Source organism: Manacus candei, unplaced genomic scaffold, assembly GCF_025592945.1.
Source record: "Manacus candei isolate 608988 ecotype Guabito, Panama unplaced genomic scaffold, ASM2559294v1 h1tg000062l, whole genome shotgun sequence".
Lineage (NCBI taxonomy): Eukaryota > Metazoa > Chordata > Aves > Passeriformes > Pipridae > Manacus > Manacus candei.
Genome location: NW_026138110.1, coordinates 2535174 through 2557095, shown reverse-complemented (window position 1 = coordinate 2557095; position 21922 = coordinate 2535174). Strand labels below are relative to the sequence as shown.

Sequence of the window (21922 nt, the reverse complement as noted above, 5' to 3'; positions counted from 1 at the left end):
CAGTTTCTGTAATGACTTTACAAGCGTGACTGACAGGCTGAGTTACCTTTCTCTAGAAAATGAAAACTAAAACATGATTTTTCTCTGACATAATACGCATTTTACACCAGCAGTGCAATAGAAAGTTTTGTGGGGGCTACTCAGTGAAATATCTGGAAGTCAGAGGATTATAATCTCTTTGTCTTGTTTTGGTACTAGTAACGCATCTCAAATGTTCTAATTTCACAAAGACCTGCAGTGTAGGAACAAATACCCCAAATGACCAAGATGACTGCTCCTTTTACGTAAGTTCCATGTTTCAATGCTGTCACTAGCAGCACAATTTGAAGGACAAGCAGAGGAGTTTTTTGGCATCACACCCCCAAGTGGCATCAAACACCTGCACTGTTCAAATGGATTGCTGTTTCTTGATAAGTATTTTAGGGCACAGCTGTGGAGGCAGCACCTTCCCCTCTGCTGGTATTGTCACAGGGCAGGAAGGTGGAAGGAGATGGATGAAGATGGATGAAGATGGTTCTTCTGTGCTGATGTTGTATCTGATTGCTTTCCCAAATAAAGATTGATGCCTTGTCAATAGCCCCTTGTCCAGGGGAGGGCAGGCCCATTGTGCAAAGAGTGCCCTTCCCACTGTTCAGAGATCTTCTAGGAAGTTTCTAAATTCCCAAAGTGTGCATCCTTTCTTTTAAGCAGTCAGAAGTAAGCCAAAGCTCTAAAAGATTAGCCAGATGGATCATCTTGGAAAGATTGAAACAAACTGCAGGGTGAGAGAAATACAAGATGGAATCATTAGTAGTCAGTTAATTCCGAGTCCTCTGTGTTGCTGAGGGTATCCTGTCCTGGGAGGTTTTCCTTCTGTTCAGCACTAAGGTGTTGGGACACCTGTTAGAACATCTCATTACTAGGCCATTGCTGGCAACCACAGGGAATTCAGATAAGAGCCGTGAAAAGCCTTTGGAGAATTCAGAAGGAAAGAACAGAACAGTTAAATATGTATGTTTTTGCTACCTGGCAGCTATAGGGGAATGCAATTTTCTGCCAATACTTGAAAAACATAAGCACTGAGAGAGATGACGACTTTTTTAGCATAACCTGTAACTAGGCATAACTACAGAGTACAGACAGAGACTAGTCAAAAGAAAAGCAGGAGAAAGTACTTGACAACATGGTGTGTTAAATCAAGAAATAATCTCCCAAAGAAGATGCACAAAGCTCAGTGTTTGTATGTTGAAAATCAGTGCACGAGAGGGAATAATGCTGTGCTTTTGTGAAGAGGCACTAACTATGTAATCACTGCTTTTCCCATCTCCAGGTTAAAAGACACAAAGGCTCAGTGGACCAAAATAGTTTCCAGTGAGGCCTAAAGAATTGTGCCAGAAATGTCCTAATTTGGGCATTTGAAAATACTCTAAAACAAATGCAGCAACATTTTACTTTTCTCATGGTTCACCTGGAGTATTTTCACAGTGACAGTGTAGCTCCACTCACAGCCACAGCTGTGCAAGACCTGCTCAGTACCTTTAATTTCTTGGCATTCCCGAGAAACTCTTTACTGTTTTGGTTCCCTTCAGATGTTGTTACATCTCTCCAATCTTACTTTGAAAATCCACCCCTATGGAGGGCTGTCAAAACTCTGACAGTCGTTTAAGATCTCTTTTAAGGTGCCTTAGGGGGACTTCAGCCGAATAGGTTTTCTGTTCAGATGCACAGGCACATCTGAGCTGACAAAGCTTTCAGTGCAGAATATGATGGTCCACCTGATTTGGGCTTGCAGAAGGATTTTTTTTTTGATTATTAAATTGATATTTTAGCTTCCCACATGGTAGTGACTGAAAGTTTTAGAACATGGGGAATATATTGCTTGATGCAGTTATGAAAATTGAAGTATGATTCAGATCTATGAGAGACCTAGATAATGATTGGAGGAATTGTTTATGGAAAGCCTCACAAATCAGAATGTTCCATGCTTTCAGTGTGACTTTTAGTGAAATTCCACAACATATGCTCCAGGTGACTTTTCTGTGAAAATGCATGTACTTTATTTTTGATTTCAGAAAAATAAACGTCTTCAGAAGAGATCATGGCAATAGCAATGGTCTTCAAATGATATTCCGCTTTTTCTCGGTCACTTTTAATAACCAGGCATAAAATGTACATCCTCAGTCCATTTAGTTCATTATCTCTGTCATTAGGGTGTTCTTTTTAGAATGTTTTGTACTTTTTCTGAAGCTGTGTTGACAGAAACAGCACTCTGCAAAAAGGGTTAAAAGACAAGTCCCTGCTTGCTGGAGATGGCAGATGATAGAGAAAAACAAATTAATTTTCATTCCAGCCTTTGTACACAAGGCTTTACTTAATCTATGTCAGTAAGTGGCCCTTCTGCTCTTCGGGAAAGATTCAATATAACGTTTTCAGTATCTTTAAATGCTGAATGAACTGTGAGTCTGCTGCGATCACCAGGGCAAACTCACACCTATTTAACACCTGGGAAGTGGTGTGTGCTAACGTGCATCTCCTGCTGAGCACGAAATCTCACTTTCCTTGCTGTAAATATTATTTTCCCTGTGCTTTTGTTTTCCAGAGCAGTTAGTGAAATACCTCCTAACACAACCTTTCTCTCCAGACTGCTGCAAACACAAGCTCATTGTGTTCCCATGTCAGCAAGGAAAGCTCTGTTTAGGATAAAAGGATGTAGAGTGAAAAGTACTCAGTTGCCTTTGATTTCACTGTCAACAGCGAATCCAGGAGTCAGAATATGAACTGGAAAGGTTGTTAAAAGACAATAGCAGCAAGCATGAGGTGAGGGCTTCTTTCATTGCCTGTCTCCCACCACCTGCTTGGTGCTTTGGACCGGTCTCACCCAAGGGTCTTTCTCTCATCTTTAGCTTTTCTGACCCCAGAGTGTGTCTGGCCTGGGACAGGAGGTGAAAAGGAGCCATAGAGAACTGTTTTCCTAAGGCTCAGCAGAGCCTGTGAGCTGCACTGTAGCTGTTTGTGCAGGCCTTATTAAAATTTATGCTGCATTAAGGACACTTGTCAAGAGGCAACTCTTTGTCTTAATGAATGGTAATGAAGTTTTCAGAGGTATCTGTTCTTTCACAAAAGATCATCTGTCTTTGGTTTTGCTGGAGCCTTGATTGATTGCTGAAGACAAGTTTAACTATTCTGCTTGGCAAGAAAGGATCACTGGAGTATACTTTTCCTCTTTTGTTTTCTCTTCCTTTGGGGTGATTGATGTACTCAAACCAGTTCCTTTCCACATGATGAGAATGCCATGTAACATCGGACGTGTGATGAAAACTTGATATTCCCATACTGAATTTGATAAAAGCCTCCCCAAATCCAGCTCAGATCTTCATATTAGGACAGTGTTGCTGGCTTGCTGATTCTTTGGGATGGACTCAGGCTGCTTCTGTGAACCCTGTCAGATTCTACCAGTCAGGAGTTGTGTGGGGAGCAAGGGGCGGGCAGGAGGTGGAGAGGGAGCAGAACAACACACAGGTGTGGCCAGTAGAGCCTGGTTGACTTGCAGGAGGGGGTGGAAACAGAGAGGTTAAGAGGAGTGGGACAGGCAGCTGCATGGGTTTTCTGGAGAGAGGTGAGGGCTGGGGAAGGATGTCCCAGGTCTTGCCTGCTGACCTGGGCAGTAGCAATACCCTCTGGAGCAACTTGGTGGGTGTCTCAAGAGAAGCAGGTAAGGAAGCAAGGAGATGGGGGGGCCCAGGAAAAGCAGGTGGCATGTTTATGTATTTTGCTATACTTGGTTTCTGTTGTGTAGGAAAGAGGAGCACAGAAGCCCTTTCCCTATAGAGGGAAAGGAAATGTATTTATGGGGCTTTTTTTGCCTTCCTCAGCCAAATACCTTCCAGGAGAACAGTGACATTTGACAAGGCAGTAGATGATGAGACCTCTCATGCTTTGTCAAAACTGGGCATGAGACAGACCCTGGGCCTACGCAGGGGACTTGCTGCCATCATCTTCCCCTCTGGACCCTCAAAGAGGGATCAGTAACCATGTGCCAGGAATGAAAGGGAGGCCCTTGACACCCCCATATGTAGCAAGGACAGCCCAAACCATGTGGAGCCATGGAGAGGTCTCTCAACACACTCCCCAGCATTTCCTCAGGGGTGTCAGTGTCTGTCTGTGAGCACAGCTTGGCACCCTCTTGCCTGAGGGAGCTGTATCTTGTCTTGGGGACAGGTGCTCTCTTCTGCTTTAAAACTGGGCAAAAAAGACAATGTATCTTGATGGTCTTTTCACAAGCCCCTGATGAAATGATCTTGTTAACAGTGACATGATAATCTGTCAGTAGTTGAAGTTATATAAACCACTTCTTTGTTAAAATCCACCGTTTGGCTGAATTAGAAGTCTTTAAATTTTTTAACTCTGATTTACTGAAGTCTGCTTTAATGGACTGGTCTGTGTCAGTTGTCCTGATTCAAATATGTAATCCCTGGAGACTCATCAGCTGGCAGAAGATTATGGATGTTTAGCAGAGGAATTAGAGCTCTGCAATACGTTATTGTGCACAGAATAAGCACGAAGGAAAAGATGATTCATCGCTGCTCTACACCAGTCCTGCATTCACGTAACTCATTCCAGCTCTGCTGAAATCAGTCACCTTGTACCTGGCTCACAAAGCTGGGAGGGAGATGTGCTGCACCTGGTCGGTGTGGGCACTGCTGCTCCTCTCCTGGCAGCTGGTTTTGGCAAAATCTTGTTTGCCTAATTCATCATCCCTTCAAGTTTTAAAGTAAATGTATAGTCACAGAACTGTGCACTGTTAATTTGAAGAGAAATTATGTTAAAAATTGTAATTTTTTTTTTTTGAAAGTCTGATATCTTCACTTGTGTCCAATCCTTGGAGCACAGTCCTGGCTGGATTTCTCATTCGCCAATTGAAAGCTGTTTGCTTGATGTCTTTTTTGAATATCAAACTTTTAAAAAAAAGTTTGCCTGACCAAAATCGGCTTTGATTGTACAGATAGTTCACTGTTGTGAAAATCCTCCCCCTTTCAGCTTTCCTTTGAAAGGAGTTATTTGAATAATAGAAAGTACTGAAACTCTATTCAGTGCTGGTATAGAGGACAAAATGAAATGCTTCTAGGAATTGTGATGGTTTGGATTGCAGTTCCACTGAAATAATCTGACTGATCTCTTTTCTCTTTATTTGTTCATCACAACTGTAGGATTTGCAGTGTCTTGGGCATGACATTGATTTCCTCAACAGTAACACCTAACCCAAAATTAAATGTAAATCTTAATAAGGATTGATGACAAAAAAACCCCAAAAAACTCCAGGACCTTTTTTTTCTCCCCTATTGATCCTACTGCAACTGTGTTGGATTCCAGCTCAGCGCTGAGCTTTCCTCACTATTAAAGACAAACTCTTGGCATGAGATTATCCACCAGTATGGAGCATTCTACTTGCAGAAACCTGCTCACAGTTTCATCCTGCACAGAACAGAGCTGGTGGGGGATCTGCCTCCAGCTGCTGGGAATGCTTAGTTAGCAAAAGTATTCTGGGATCAAATAAAAAATTTTCCCAATGCCAGAACTCTCTCCTTTAACTTACTAGAAGTAATTGCAAAACCATCGTGCTTCCAAGTGTGAATCCATAGTTCAGATGCAGCAGGATGGCATAATGTAAACTTTTTGGCTGGTTTTGAGGGAAAAAGGGAAAGAAAGTGCAAGAGCATGATAAAAGAAGAACCCACCAAGTGGAATACCTGCCTGATCACTTGATGGTATTTTTTAACTACTTAGAAAGGGTAATTTTCGTATGAACTCCTGGGTTAAAATTGTATCCTGTGTCAGGATTTTGGAGGACTCTTATGCGCAGTTACTGTTATCCCTCTGATTTGTCACAGTGTTCACGGAGTGTTTGACCCGTCTCTCCCCCTGCAAGTCCCGGATAATGCCACTAGATGTCCCTTTTTCTACAAGGTTTATACTGCTTTCAGAATCCCCGGAACTACTTCGTGTTTGAAATACGGGATTTCAGCAAGTCAGCATTTACATTATTTATGTTTTCACTTCCCCTTTGACTATTACCGTAGCTCTTTTTGAAAAATTTGCTACTAAGACTGGTTTAACATGGTTTAACTAAAATTCCTACGGTGACTGGGAATGGGAGTCTGACGAACTGCAGGCATCCATCCTTCTCTGTCGCTGCACTCAGCAGAATAACTTGCGGTGAGTTGGTATTGAACTGCTGTATAGCGTGGCTGCTGTACTGGGATACACATCTTAATGAAACCTTGGACAAAACCCAAGCCCTCGGCTATGTAGCTACTAACAGTGGGAGGCATTTGGCATAAAGTGCTTTTTTGTGGGTTCCTTTGGTTTAAAAATAATTTTGAGGCAAAGCTATGCTTGAATCGTGCCGTATGTCACATCTCTGTGCGGGTCTGAGCAGAGGGCTTGGGAATTATGCTGCGGAATACCACCAGGTGGTGACACTCAGTGCTGCCCTCATGCAGATTATATACACTAGGGCTCCAAAAATAGGCAGCACAAACCAAAGGACTGTTTCTTTATCCTTTTGCCAAGAGCCCCTGGAAGTTTGTCCTGAGAGCCCTTGTAGTTCGTGCTGAAGGTGTATCTGCAGCTCTGCCCCCCAGAGCCATGATGTGGGGCAGGATGGGATTCCTGCCCTCACAGGTGCTGCAGATGGAGGCTGGTGGTGCTGTGAAGTCTGTGTTTCCTGGTTTCCCCCTGTGCTGGGGGCACAGCAGCTGGGATCACTTCTGGCACCTGAGGTGTTGCCTCTTATTGCAGCAGCTCAGCCAGGTGAGCACTCACAACCCTGAAAAGGAAGTCCTAATTAGCCATAAATATTTATTTATTTTGGCTGAAGGCAGAAAAGGTAATTTAAGTCTGCAGCTGTCTTCAGCAAATAATAGAACATTGGAAAGCAAAAAGGTTAGCTATTAAAGGAATAAAATGCATCTGCTCCTGTTTGGTAGTTTGGATGCCAAGTTTAATGGTGCTGGTTTGCCAGGAGCCATTGCACAGATGTGAATGTGCCACCTTTTCCTACAGCCCACAGCCTGCTGCTGCAGATCCTGCCACTGCAGGGCCTGGAGGTTTTAACAGTGTTGGAGGGATGAGGGCAGGAATTTCTCCCCTTTTCCTCCCTCTCCCCAGTCCAGAACTGGGAGGTGTGCAGTTAGAGAGGAGCAAGAATTGCTGTGTTTAGAAAAGCTGTGTCACAACTTTAGCGCTCTCCAACCTCAGTTTCACTGATCTGATGCTACTTGTGCAGGCAAATATCCCAGGGGATAGTGAGGTCTGGATATTTCTCTTTTCTCCTTCTGGGAAGATGATTTGACTGGCTCACTTGTGACATCTCATTCCTTCTTATCTCCATGTTTGCATTTGGATGTTGTCTTTTTTGAGCAAATTTTATTTTTAGTGGTCTGATTAGCTGGGATATGGTCAAGTGAGCAGGCAATCCATGAGAAGTCATTCAATCCACTGACTAGAAACAGATACAACAAAAAGACAAGCTGAAGACATGCAAGCAGGAGGCAGGGAATGACATTTAACATCAGGCAGTCTCTGGTTGCCCTTGCAAATGTGCTTATCCTGTTGCATCTGAATGCCGAAAACCATTCTGGTTTTTGGTCTGGTAACGGGTTGGGGACATGTGGCAATTTCAATCTATAGCGTAGGATTTACTGCTTGTTATTAGTTCTTCTGTAGAGGTTTGCATCAAGGCATTTTTATGAAGAGTAAATATTATTTAAACTGTATCATTCCTGGAAAAATAGATTTGGGGCTTCATAGCAGCCTAATAGTGAATCTTGATAAGGACCCACAGCCCCTGACTATCAGTTCATCCCTCTTCTCTGGAAGAAATAGCATTACAAAAAGCTGTCAATATGATCAAGAAAACTAGGTTTTTTCCTTTATGAATACCTGAATAACAGCTAAATAAAAGTTATTGCTGAGAGTGGGGAGTGGGAACGCCTTTCAGTAAATGGAATTGCAGTTTGCATCAGGATGTCATTTGTTGCTGTGTTCCTGAGCCCTAACTTGGCTCTAGTTCACCTAAAGCTCTGCTGTGATTACCACTACTTAAAGTTCTTGGGATGCTATAAGTCATTTTAAGCTTGAAAATGTGAATAAGGGTAACAAAAGCTCCACCAAAAGAGGAGATGCAGAGGCTTTTTAGAGGAATGGTACCACAGACATTTCTCCCAAACTTATAGCTTATTTTCAGGCAAATAATTAGTTTATGAAAAATAGAAACATTTTGACATACAGTCAGCTCTTAAAAATGTCATGGGGGTGAGAAATTTAAACTACTGGCAATGTCCTATTTTTTGAACAGTAGGACCGGGAATCCATGGAGAAAAAAAACACCTTGTGCCTGGCAATGATCAGAGTGGGAACAGGAGAATGCTAAGAAATGCTATTTAAAAATGTCTCTGAACATTTTCTTGAGGCCAGGGTTGGGGTTTAGACTGTGGCAGGCCCTTCGACCTTGTGTGGCAGCAGGTGAGAGAAGGTTTGTGGAATTTTTTCCTATACAGGACTATGCCCAAAGTCTCATGTTGGCATGGCTTTGACCATGCCTAAGCCTTTGCTCACCTTTGAAAGTTTCAAAATGAAATAAAGAAATGGAGCAATTTTAATCTGGAATGTCTCTGTCTGGGTGTGCATTGGCAGTGACTTATCAGGAGCAAGTAAAACACGTTTCATGTGCTGGCAGTTTAGGTAGATTTGTCCTAGTTCAGGTATCAAAACATGTCATAGAAACCAGGAAAGGGGCTTTAGAGGTCTCAAGCTAAGTGCTAGAAGTGTTTCTTGTGTTTACAGGAGCACTGAGCATCCAGTGTTGGGGGATATATGGGAAGTTATGGACAGAAAGAATGAAATTATGTTCACAGACAAATCATTAAAGCTCTGTGAGACACTAGTGCCTCCTGATAAAACTTTGGGATATCTAGGTGGTGGTGTGGGCTCCACAGAGTCTGCAATCAAAGCACTCTGTTATTCAGGGTTTTGCTGAATTAGGTGCTTGCAAGGTTGCGATCAGCATGTTTTAGAAATTTAATGAAAGGCTGAAGAGAAAACAAGTCCATGTAGGCTGTGTTTGGTTATTTCCTCATAATCAAACTCAAATTTTGTGGGCCTGATTCTGCTCTTACTTATGGGAATCAAGCCTTGTGCTGTTTCAGATAAGAACAGCCATGCAGAGTGTGGAGGTGCTTCTTCTCCTGGCATCTTTAGAATAATTTATGGGTTCTTTTCTTCTTCATCAGTCAATATGTAAACCAAGGAGACAGTTTTCAGTGACACTGAGGTCCTTTGGCAAAGCAAAGGGAGAAAGAACAAAGCAGTGCAAAGTCAGTAGCTTGTGACTTGAAACCTGGGCTCAGTTACCAGCACCTGCTCTGACCTTGGGGAAACCACTGAGCCTCAGCTTACCTGGATTCTCCATTTGGAAATTAAGATAATGGTGTTCCTGTGTCTCAAGACTCCCGTGGGGGTGCTAATGGGAGGCCCCTTCATGAGAAAGGTCTTGTTACAGGACCTCACTTAGAAGTATTTTAGGAATTTAGTATTTCAGCTAAACTTCTTATTTCTCTCCTCCACAGAGAGGGACACAACCACTCATGGATGATTTTTATTTTCTTCCCTCAGATTTCTCAAATTTCCATTAAGCTAACATAACTCAATTATTTTTCTCTCTGCTCCTCTTTCCTAAATAGAAGTAATGGCCTAATGCTTAAAGGAAATTACTTTCTGAACTTGCATTTCTTACTCTGGATAGTTACTTAGTGCTCCCCCAAAGGTTTGCAATGGCTCTTAAAATCTGCACACAAGTTCCTGGATGGGGGACAAGTGTTCTGCTATTATTGATGGGCTGTGCCCTCATACACCATCACTGTGTGGAGGTGTGTAGAGCACAAACCCTAAGTGATGTGCTCAAGATAAACTGTGGTGCAGAACAGCTGGAAGTGCAGAAAAATAACCAAAGCCCCTGGCTCTTTTTCTGTCCCCTTGCCCCAGAGGAGGAGTCCCTATCACTGGTCATTAGGGATGCAAATTGTGTTTCTCAGGCCGGATTAGGCAGCCTGGAGATCAAGCCCTGCCTTAGTGTAGTGTTGCAGAGCTGTCCTGGTAATCAAGATTAGCATCCAGGGCCTAAGGCATGGACTAGAATCTGGCTCAAGTGATTTGTCTTTGCTTGAATTGAGATTATTGCATTGATGACATCCTTGTGATGTGTCTTAGTCTAAAGACAATTTCAAAGAAACCTTCACCTCCTCTGACTAAAGGAAAATAACACTGTCTGCCAGTAAGACGAATTCAGCTGGCCAATGCTGTAACTGGTATGAATGCTCTTACCTCCTATTAACCTTCCCACATTGTACTGGTGTCCCAGGAGAAACCAAGAATCTGACAGAGCCCTGCTCTGTAATGGGTTGTGGATTAGAAGTAATGAATCACTTACAGGAAGTTGTCTTTGGTGGAATATAAACCAATATTTAGTCTCCAAAGCAACTCTCAAAGTGCTTTAAAAAAACCCCAAACAAGATAATCTTCTTCTGCTTTGTACTCTTGGCCTGTCCTTCAGCAGCCCCCTGATGCCAGAACGTGCAGCATGGAAAGAATTTTCTAAACTTTCTGTCAGCATTAAAATCTGAACTTTTTACCCTGCCTGTAAAGCAGCAAAACCCTCCTCTCTCCTCTCTTATTTTCATAGTGTTACTGCTTATTGTACTCCTCATACCTTCCCCTCAAGGTACTGGAGTGCAGCACAAAGCTCTCCATTTGTGCTGAACTGTTTGCTCTCCTTGAGTAGGAGCAGAGGGAAACGAGGCACTGGGAAATTGCCATATACTGGCACCAGACTGGAACAAAAGCCATTTCTCCTCTGTCAGTGTTAATCAAAGCATGAACTTGAAATTGCTTTATTTTTCCCTCCTTCACCTTTGCTTCTGACTTGTGGCTTATCAAGCAGTTCTGACTGTTTCAATTCCAAAGAGACATTAAAGTGTGGAAAAGCGTTTCAGATTGATCTTCGGTTATAATTCCATATGGAAACTGTCTGCTCCATGAAATTTCCCAAGCCTGAAAATCTCCCTCAGTAAGCCTATTGCACTTCAGTGCCTCTACAATAGGCTTTTAAAATATTTTGCAGTAGGATTTCCTTTAAGAGAAAATATTTTAAGTAGGACACCAACAGGCCTTGGCCTTTCTATATCGTGTGAAGAGTGCTCTAACTCGATTCCTGTGCTCCAGCTCTATCAGATAAATTGAAGGACCTTTCCCTTTTCAGCAGAGCAAAGTTGCCTTTAAATGGGCCTTGCTCTTTTATTCTCTTCTGTAATGCATTTAAAGGTGGCTGGTGTAGAGTCACATAATGGCTCTGAGATAGTATTGATAGCAACATGATGTATGGTGCATTTGGGCAGGAGATGAGCACACCCACTGGAAGACTGTTTTGAGACAGCAAACCATCCATCTCTATTTATTAAAAAAACCTGAAGTTACTGGTCTTTCCATGATCTGGCAGTCTGCTGCTGACAGCAACTGCAAGAGGGCATGCTTTTGAAATGGACTGATCTTGTGCTAACTTTTCAGCCCCTAAGACTTTTACGTTGTTTCTGGAAAAACATACAGATGTGTTTTAGTGCTACAACCAGACTTTGAAAGCCTTTTCCAGCCTCTTATTAGAAAGCCCAGACCAATTTAATTATTTCATATATCTGTGCAGTTCCAACTGTAACAACTGCGTCCAGTAACTGCTGTGTGATGGCAATTTTGGACTCTCTAATATGATCAGCACTCAGGGAAAACTTACTTGCTTGTTTAAATAAATATGCCTAGACCTGCTTGCATGTCTGAATTTCATACAGCAGTGAGAAGGTTTGCTGAGCTCATGGTGCTTTGGGCAGCATGTGCACACTCGTTCTGTCCTCTGTAAGGTGCAATCCTGCCCACAGGCTCTTGAACCGAGGCCAAGAGGTGCGGGATATCCCGAGGTTTGGGATTTTTGGCTTTTCAGCTTTCTGGTTGCTGAATAGTTCCTGCTCCCTTAATCCAGGCCTGGATTCAGCATTTGCTTTCCCTTTGAAAGTGTAACTTTGGGTCCAACCCCAGAATTTCATTCTGTATGGACAAGAAGTTTGCCTTGAAGTGGATTGGGAACTGACAGGGCCCTACTTGCAAAGTTACAGTGTGTGTGCCAGAGCAAAATACATCATCAAGGCACTGCCACTTTGTTTCTCATATTTTATTGCTATTTCTCATTCCAGGTGTTTGCAGCTCTGTGTCACAGAAGAATTGGAAGTGCACTGTGCCAGCAGCAGCCCTGGGAAGCAGACTGTTACATCCTGGTATGATTTTAGTAGTGGTTTAAGATACAAAGAGCAGGGAGGGGCTTGGAAGGTGAAAAGACTGCTATGTTTTGGGGGTTTTTTCCTTGTGTGAAAATTTATTTTCATTTAAAAAAAAACAAGAAAAAGAATTATACTAAATCTAGAAGGCTGACTTTTGGCTTGTGGCTGAACACTATTGACCACTAGAGCTGCTGTCGGGTTAAATACTTGCACCATGTCATCTGGTGCTTATGACTCACCATCTCTAACTGTTTTAGCTGAACTTGAATTGTTTCCACTGAAGGCAGTCACTGCAAAATGCATTTCCCTCTAGTTTTGTTCATGTCTTCAGGTTCATTCTGGATTTGCTCATGAGCTACTCCTGCCTCTTCCCTTTGTGCTCAAATCGATGCAAAGGCTGAAATGCTGTGATGATCAGATTTGTTTTCTTTTCAAACCTCTGCTCTTCCCGAATGCTCTGGTAAATCTTTCCCATGATTTCACTGCAGCATTTCCCCCTGCTCCCCCAGGCCTCCTTGCTTCATGAAGTTATGCAAATATTTCCTTGCTTAAACACACATTGATAACATTTTATATTGACTGGAGTAGATTTTTACTCCTAACGTCATCTGTTGGCAAGAAGATCTGATTAACCTTTTCCTACTGTTGCAATTCATCTTGGATCACGTGTTTCAGACCCCTTCCAGAGCAGGAAAATATTCTGTGTTCTCACATCCAAGACTCTTTCCTCTGTCCTTCACTGATTAGAAATCCCGAGGTTATCTTCCACTGACTGAACATTACCTCATGCTTGGCTAAGAGTAAGACTGTGCACAGAGATTAAAATGGTGAGTTATTGTGTGTAAGATGCTCAAAGGTAGAAGAGTGGAAAACCATTTCAAATACCTTGAATTGAAATAAGGTAGACTTCTGCCACTGGGAATGGGAAGCAAAGTGTACACAGGGACACTTACTGTGGAATAGAAGGCATGTGTTAATTTGATTACAAATCCACAACCCCCAACACAAAGTTTAAAGGAAAAATGGAATTCAGTACATCTGTTTGACCATTTCCTTAAATTTGAGAGTTGCTATAAAATAGAAAGGATACTAAATAAGGCATTGGAGGCAAAAATCCTACAATCCAGAAGAACCCATCCTAAATCAGAAGGTATGAGAAGAGGCGGTGAGAAAACAAGCTTTTCCCCTTTACCTCTTAATGTCCTATTATACACATGACACACTTGCAGCATTTTCATTGGGACAGCAGAAACTGTGTGTTGCAGTGCCTGCTTTAAACTATATTTGATATTATAGGGAGCCAGGGGTTCAAAGCTTGAATTGCAGTGCTGGGATCCAGGAGGGGCTTGCTGCAGCAAGGAGAGGGAGGGGAGGAAGGTAGGCCTGCTGTCTTCCTGAGGCAGTACAGTTACATTCCCTGTGGTCACATGCTAGCTGCTAAATAATGTTAGACAAATAGACACCTTTTTCCAAATTATGCAAGGGTTTGTTTCATTTGTGAAATTTAATAAATACATTTGTATCAGGAAAAGTAACGTACTTACTACAGTAGAGATTCTATTTACCTCTTTCTAAGTGGCAATGACTACAGCTTTATTAGTTTCTAGAGTCTTATTAATTGTTCATGCGATACTGGTACAGCTGTTTTCAAATTTTCACATTACCCAATAACTTTTCCTTATCTGGCATCTGAGTCACTGAGGAGGCTTGGCTTCTGTTGGCTGTGCTCACACCTGTGACACTGGAGGCCTTGTTATCACCGTGTTTATGTGCCTCATTCTGGTTGACAGCGTTTTGGAGTGTGTTAAACAGGGCAGAGTTGGATCCCACTGCATTTCCTTATGTGTGCCCTTTCTAGATGGTAAAGCTTGGAATATGGTCCAGTGTGGCCTGTGTCTGGCTCTGGATATAATGTGTAAGGGGAAAAAAAGACTTAATTTTGCAGAAAGAGTTGGGTGTGTCTGAGCAAGATTGTGCTTAAACTAAAAGCAACCCATTTCAATGTCAACTGCTCTTTTTTAAAACCACTGCATAATCCTTAATGTTTTCTTTAATGTTGTTATTCCACACTATTCCATAGGTGCATTTCCACATGCATGTTATGAGCAGCTCACTATTCCCTTCATGCAGCTTTGAGCATGTGTGGAATGCTACCTCAATGGATTAGATTCAAATCAGACCTTAATAAATAAATCAGGACATTTTAGTAAACCATTGGATTCTCAGTCCTGCAAAGGAAGCCAGCTGGGTGGATCCTGTGGTTTTGCTGAACTGAATGTGCACTTCTGGGACAACAAGAAATGCTGGACAAAATATTTGAATTTATGCCACGATCTGCATTTCTGTCGGTGTTTTCTGAGGTAGACACAACTCACTGTAAGACAGAAGTGACTGTTAACACGTTAAAATGCTGACACAGCGGGATGATGTTCGTGCTTTATTTTGGCACAGACAGTAAATTCCATTTGCGTTGCAGTTACTTTTCCTCCTTTCATCTGACACGCAGCTGGATTGTGCTTGTACGGCTGCAGGAGCAGGTCTGCAGCTTTAGATGAAACAGCTCATTCAGTGGCCATGCAGACTGATCCGCCTTGCTCTCGCAAACTGGATATCTTCTCTGTACCTGGGTTGGTGAAATGGTCCTGCTGGAAGACGTAAAGTAAACCTTGTCATCACCCCAAACTCTTGCCATGCTGATAGTCTGGAGCTACAGCCCTTACACTCTGCTCCAGCGCTGTGCTTGTTTTGCTAACCTGGCTTACTTGGAGGCTAACCCAGGTCGGCTAGTGAAATGCCTGCTTTTTTTTACTAAATGTCTTCTTTTCAGAGTTGCCCTTTAGTGCCGGGATATGATCCCCTTCAGATTAACGGGAACTCATTTCTACATCCATTTCATCAGGAGGGGCCTCGAGGACCTGCTGAAGCCTATCTATCCACATTGTAACTTTTCTGTTAAAACGTTTATGACGACTAAGAAACACCGCAGTAATTACACGCGTCCATGGCATAGCAGGGATGGAGGAGCAAGCCCCGGGGCTGTGCAGGGTGCCGCTGCCCGGCCTCCAGGCGGTCCCGGGGAGGCGGCCGTGCCTCGGCTCCCGCCCCGGGTGGGGCCTGGCCCGGCCCCCGGGTGAGGCAAGAGCCGGGGCTGGAGCGGGCGCTGCTCCCTCCTCCTTCACTCGGTGCTCCCGCTGGCTCGGAGCGGCTCAAGCAGCGGCAGGAGGTGAGGGGCGCCGGCGGAGGAGGCGAGGCGGGCGGGCGCCCACTGCCCCTCGCTGTCCCTCCCTGTCGCTCCCTGTCCCTCACTGTCGCATCTCTCTTTGCAGATTCGGATCGGCCCCACCCGGAGGATCCCAGAGATGGCGAAGGTGAGGAGGGCGGCAGCCCCGGGCTAAGGCGGCCCCTGCCCTGCCGCTCCCGGGACATCCTCGTCTCATCCGTCTCCTTTTACTCCTCACGGATTGAATTTTTGGGCTCCCTTGAACCGCTCCATCCCCGAGCTGGGCAGACGCGGGCGGGCGGGGGCCGGGGATCATGTGAGGCGCGCGTCAGACACAACTTTTTTTTTTTTTTTTTTTTTTTCCGCCAGTTTCCACTAATTTGGCCAAGTTTTCGGTACCCTGTGTTTATAGCGCGCCTGGGTGGAGGCTCCTTCCACTGAAAGAGGAAGGAGAAAAAATACTGCCGTGGCAGTGCCTAGCGGAGGCTCGGGGCTCGGTATTCCCGTCCCCAGTTTTCCCATACCTAACTTTATTTTTTCCGGAAGCCTTGGAGCTCTCGTGCAGTTCTTTGTTTGATATTTTTTTCCTTCCGTTGCTGTGGTTTGAGCCTGGATGAAGGCATGGAAAATGATGCGGACTCCAGTGTTTGTTTCTATAGTTGCATCAAATGCATACGCTCTGAAAAGTAAAATAGGAGTTTAATGGCTTGTTTGCGGGTTTAGGAGGGCTGTAGGAAGTGAAAGCAATTAAAGTGTGTGAGTGCTTTCACAAAGGTCAGAGCAATTTCACTTAATGAGTGGAGTGATTAGTGGTGTTTTAATGCCCCCATGAATGTTAACTCATACTCTGGATATAGTTCTGAATAAAGAAAGAAAGGGTACTGCTAGAGAAAAAAAGCTTTAAATAGTATTCTTCTAAATCCTTAAAGTTTAGTTTTGGTGATTTTTTTTTTTTTTTTGAGGGACAAAGAAGGGATTTTTCTTTCTTTAAACAACAGTCCTGATCTGTAGGATGCCTCTTAAGAGGACAGGGACCCCTACCCATGCCAGGGCAGGACATCTGACCAGATGGATATACTTGGACAATAAACCTTTTATTACAGAATATGTAACATTGCTTATAGGCTTGAAAGTAACTTCTTTTTAGTAAAAGTATGAAAATTTGCAATACTCTTGTCTGTTCCACAGACACTCCAACTTTAACTCTGAATCTTTTAAAAAGGAGTATTTCATTCTTCAATAGTGCAAACCAGTTAGTCTTGTCTTCACATTGTAGAATTTTCTATTGCCTGAGGTGACACCTGAGGCTGGGTTTTTAGCTGTGGTGGATGATGGTAGGTTAAAGTCATGGGAACCTTGAGGTCTTGTACTAGGTGGGCCTTGTTCTCCAGTTTCCACGTTCAGAGATGTTTTTTACTTCAGTAGTATTCTTTGCCTGTGCAGTTAGGCAGCCATGAAAGGCTGGGAGTGTTAAAGCTTTTTAGCCTAATTTTATAAAAATAAAAACCAAAGTGAAGAGGAAACTCTACTCCTCATGGCAGGTGTCTTTCTAAATGTTGTTGCGTCATGAAATAGTGGCAAGAATGAAAATGCCCATTAATCATGAAATGTTGAGTGTCAATTGACAGAAGCCCTTTATGTGCACAACTAAAGGTTCAGAGTTCACAAAGTCCAATTTAGTCCAGATGCATCACTGAAGAATAAAATCTTTGAAGAAGGTGAGTTATATTTGGAGTCTTGGTCACTGAAGTCCTTGTTCTTGCTCAGTTCTGGGAAGGTTCTTTTTTTTTTTTTTGCCCAAAGACCTGAGGAACTTTGTGTGTTCCATGTCCAGAACAAAAAGGGTCATTCATTTTGTAGGAAAACTACAGCATGCTGTGCTGTGCTGCACAGACTGGTCTCTCCATGGCCATGTTTTTCTGCTTTCTTTGAAGGAACACTAGCAAGCTGCCTTTTCTCTCACATCTGTATGTGCAGTGCTCTGTTACTGTATAGATGAGCATGGTACCATCTCTTCCTGCTCAGTGAAAAGCTGGGAAATCTACCCTGTGTTTGCTAGTTCAGAAATCTGGGAAAAGAGCAACAAGCTTATTTTCTGCTTGTGTGCTGGGGGCTGATCTGTTTTGGTCTGCTACTCCCATTTTTTTTTTCCTGACTGTGGACTTGGGAGTATTTTGTGTATCCATTTGTGAACTGCCAGGAAAGGATCCCTTATTGCTGGTGAAGGTGTGGCTGCTCTGTGCTAAATCTGGAGTTCCTGTTCTACCAATGTGCACGTGTGACTTGGGAGCACAGGAATAGTATTGCCAGCTCCAGTAGTGCTTCAGGGGATTGTCTCACATTCCAAAGTACAAACACTTTTTCAGCTCTGGGCCCTAAGCGGCTCTCTGGCTCTGCCGAGGTTATTTGTGAGGACAGGTTCTTTGAGTGGTTTTGCAAATGTCCCTCCATTGGTTCCTACCTTGCTGCTGCTTGCTCTTCTCTTCTCCCATTCTCCCACCCCCTGCCTTCCTTTTTTGTTTTTGGCTTCCCTCCTCCCTGTCTGTGGTATCTCCATGGTGTACTGACTCAGAGTTCAACACAGATGTTGTGTAATTACGTTTTTTCTCAGGAGTTTAAATTTAGTGGGGCAGATGTGAGTATAGTCTGCTGACCAGAGCTTACTCCTGTTTCAGTGGACAATCTGAAGCATTGCTGGACTCAGAGAGGTGTTTTGTAGAGATGTCTTTAGAGCTGTGCATTTGCATCCACTCACAATGTAATTTGCATTGTACTGCCCTCGAAATTTGGGTGAGAATATAATGAAATAATGGGATATTTCTTTTGTGATGTGAGTTTTAAAGCTCAGATTGAACTGGGATCTCTGTGTGGTCTCCAATGGCCACAAAGGCTTTCAGCTCAGCAGTGAACACTGCATTGTGTTTATCTGCAAGGTGGCTCTTCTTGTGCAAGAGATCTTGGGACAAGCTTCCATTTCTTCTAGCATGTGACCTTGTGGGCTCTTCTGTCTGCTGAAAATAGCACACCTTCTCTCTTTGTCAACCTGTGTGCTGGTAAATATTCTCCCTTTCCTTTCTTGCCATTCCACAGTTTTCCTGTGCCATCTTGTAAACAGATAGCTGCTTTAAAAAAACCCACAAAACTCTCATAACACATTGTCTGCACTAAACACTGGGCTTTGCAGCAGCAAATTTTTGAGATGCTGCTTTTGTTGCTGCAGAACAGCCTTGTGAAAGGAGATATCTCTTTATCTGTGAGAAGTCCGACTGATAAGATCTTGCTGTGGTGGGTACAGAGCAAGGATGGAGGAAGAAGTCTGAATCAGTTCAAGTATGGCCTTTGTTTGCTGATATGAATGCTTTTTTATTGAACAGTGGCTAAATGTGGAATCTTGTGGGTGGGAAATATTTTGTGTACTTGGTGAGAAAAATTAAAAGGAACCTCGTTAAGTGGCTATTGTTGATCTTGCAGATAATGCTGTTGCCAGATTATGTGGCCACATCAAATTCTCTCTTGGGAGAAGTTCACCTGGCTCTGAGCTCCTTAGAAACAGTTCACCTGACTAGGCATCTTCTCCTGCAAACTTTTGCTAGAATAGAATTAAACAAAAATACTAGAGAAAGTGAATATACTCATTTGAACGGGCATAAATTCTAAAGCAAGATCATCTTTTGCTTTGAAATCTTCTTTTCCTTCTTTTTCTCCCCCTCTGCCTTTGCTCTTCATGCTAATTTGGCCTGTCTAGGGGCTTCATTGGTCTCATTGGGAGGTGTCTGGAGAACATATAAGCTGCTGTGATTTCTACTTTGAAATCACAATTTGCACTTGCACTACACATGATTCCTTAACAACAGTCAGTGTATGGGGGAATGTAGACAGAAAAGAATGTGGGTCAGTTTTGGGTGTTACAATCTTGTGATACACTTTCTGTGGAGATCTTGTGTGTTGTGTTTCTCTTTGTATTTAACTGCCCAGTGTAGGGCGTTGTGATTTATTAAAGGATGACTCCAGATTACAAAAGGATTTATATCAGACTGTTTGTGTTTTCCACATTTCATTGATGTGCTTTGAGTTCTTTTGGATGGCAAACTTGGTAACCAAAGGAAAAGGGACCTATAAGGCAGTAGTGTTATTGTGTATCTATTTACATAGGTGGCAAGGAGCATTTTTAGATATACTAAAACCAGATAGATTTTTCTAGAGGTGAATAAAATATGAAGTTTGTAAAAAAAATGTTAAATAGTTGTCTTTCATTTAATCATTTTTCATATTGGGTTAGATGGCATAGCAGTTGTGATGCTGCAATCCATCTGCAAGAGCCATTTTGCTTCAAGAAAAGTTTATATTCTACTTAGTGTTGAAACTGTGGCTGAGTTGTCTTGATAAATGAGTGTCTGGCTTTTGTCAGAAACTTTCGTATGGATCTGTTATTTTGCTATAAATGTCTGGTTTGTAGCTCCTGTTTCAGATTTGCTGTGACCACAAGTTGCCTGCAGTGGTTCAGTCAGTGATGATGGGGTAGAACAGGTGCTTGCCCTCTCTTTCTCTGGCCCAAAAGTGCCACGTTTGGGAAGGAGGAGACAGCTCTTCCCTCCTGGTACCCAGGTGATGTGGATTCTTGTTATGCTGGATGGCAGAGCTGCAGCACTACTTCTGGCTTGCAAGAGGGGTGTGGCTCAGGTTCTGATTGAGGGTGATTGTGGCAGGTAGGGAAAAATCAGCCCAGTGCTGTTCATCAGAAGGGAATGCCCGGAACACAAACAGTGCTCAGGCACCAAGGAAAGTCTCTCAGAATTCAGCTGCACCAGAAGATTTTTCAGGAGCTATTTATCAAGCTTGGTGTGTGTTGAGGCTTTCCATGCAGTGCTGTTGAAAAGAGAGTTATGAAGGATTGGGAATAGTAGTAGAGGTAGATTTAATGTAGCATTTAGTGTTCACACATACATTGTCTACAATGACCATAGAGGAATGTTGGGCTGTTGTCACAAGACTTAGGAATTGTGAAGAGGAATTCCACTTGCTTGGAACAAGATAAGCAAAGGAAAACTTGAAGTTAAGGATCAATAACTGCATCCTCTGAGGCTTGTTGACATTGGTGATTTCCAAAGGAGAATGGTGGTAGTTCTGTAATATTAGTTATGTAAAGATGATATGAAACAAAACAGTGGGAAATCCACTTGTAAATAACCCCATGCTGACTGGTGTGGTAATAAGGGAGGAGGAGGGAGAGGCTTTTCAGTCTTTAGCTGATTTACCAAATTAAATTTGATTTATAAAACTGCATCCCAAATCCTTGAGATTTTTTTTCACGGTAGCCTTTAGAATTGGCTAGGAAGATGACAATTAATACATATTGCTCTGCCTAAATTCGACGTGCTGCCTAAAAACTTGCACTTGTAATGGGAAAAGCAGAATGTTTCAGTGGGATTGCTGCGCTCTGAGTTAAGCTGGGTATTGGAAAGCATCTACCAAAAAGAAGCTTGTTACTGTTAAACACTGTGATACTTTGTGTTCTGATCTGCCAAAATACATCAGAAATAAAGGTAACTCATTACTCTGCTGCAGTGGGAGGGGTGGGGAGTCTGCTGGCAGTGACAGAGGTGGTCTGAGAGGCAGGAGCACCTCGGGGCAGTATCTGGCTCGTGCTCCCTGCTCTGTTCTCTCTGCTCCTCTGTCTGACCTGTCTGAGTACACTGACTGGAGAGCAGGGCAGGGAGTGCCTGAAATTGCTGACTTCAGGAAGGGCTGTAGCCCAGAGGCCACATGGCTCTGCTGCCTGTGGAGTGATCTGGTGCCAGGCTCAGGAGGTGTCTTGGCACTTCTTTTCATGCTCTTTCTAGAGAGTGGAAAAATGCCCTGCCTGTACTGATTGTTACATTTGGACAGCAATGCTTACAGGAGATTTCCCTTTTTCAGCTGTTGGAAAAACCTTCCTGTTCCCCAAGCCCAGCTGTTTCCCCTTTTGACCACTGCTCGACTCTATATAGTTTATAAATTAACTACTGTGCTATATACATATATATGGTATGTAGGTTCCTGAACTATCATGTTTAAGTAAAGGCAAAACTTTTCCATAAGGGTGATGAGTATCCTTTTGTGTTTAATCCAAAGAGAAAATCCCTGAGGAGCCATGTTCCATGGAAACCAAGTGGAATTATTTTTGTTTGGACAAGCTGATCCTTATGTTTGAACTCTTATTTCTCTTTAGCTGTAAACTAATGTGGCTGAGTCACTTGTATAAGAAGTTGCTTGTGTCAAAAGCAACATGATGAAAAATTGAAAGCCACTGCAGAGTTCAGTAGGTCTCATTTGCAAGGTGGTGGAAAAAATCAGTGTGATGCTGCTT

At 43.0% G+C, this 21922-nt stretch overlaps 1 protein-coding gene across 2 annotated transcripts in view; it reads left to right on the top strand.

Annotated features, from left to right (window-relative positions):
- Nucleotides 1–21922, top strand: part of ANXA5 (annexin A5) — a 41972-nt gene that overhangs the window by 7177 nt on the left and 12873 nt on the right. The window contains exons 2-3 of one of the 2 annotated variants that reach the window (XM_051804844.1): nt 12273–12353; nt 15683–15724. In XM_051804844.1, the coding sequence (XP_051660804.1) occupies nt 15716–15724 (9 nt within the window). In that variant the 5' untranslated portion in view covers nt 12273–12353; nt 15683–15715. Of the gene's footprint in view, nt 1–12272; nt 12354–15457; nt 15580–15682; nt 15725–21922 lie in introns of those variants that run through there. The other variant, XM_051804843.1, reaches the window with a different exon arrangement.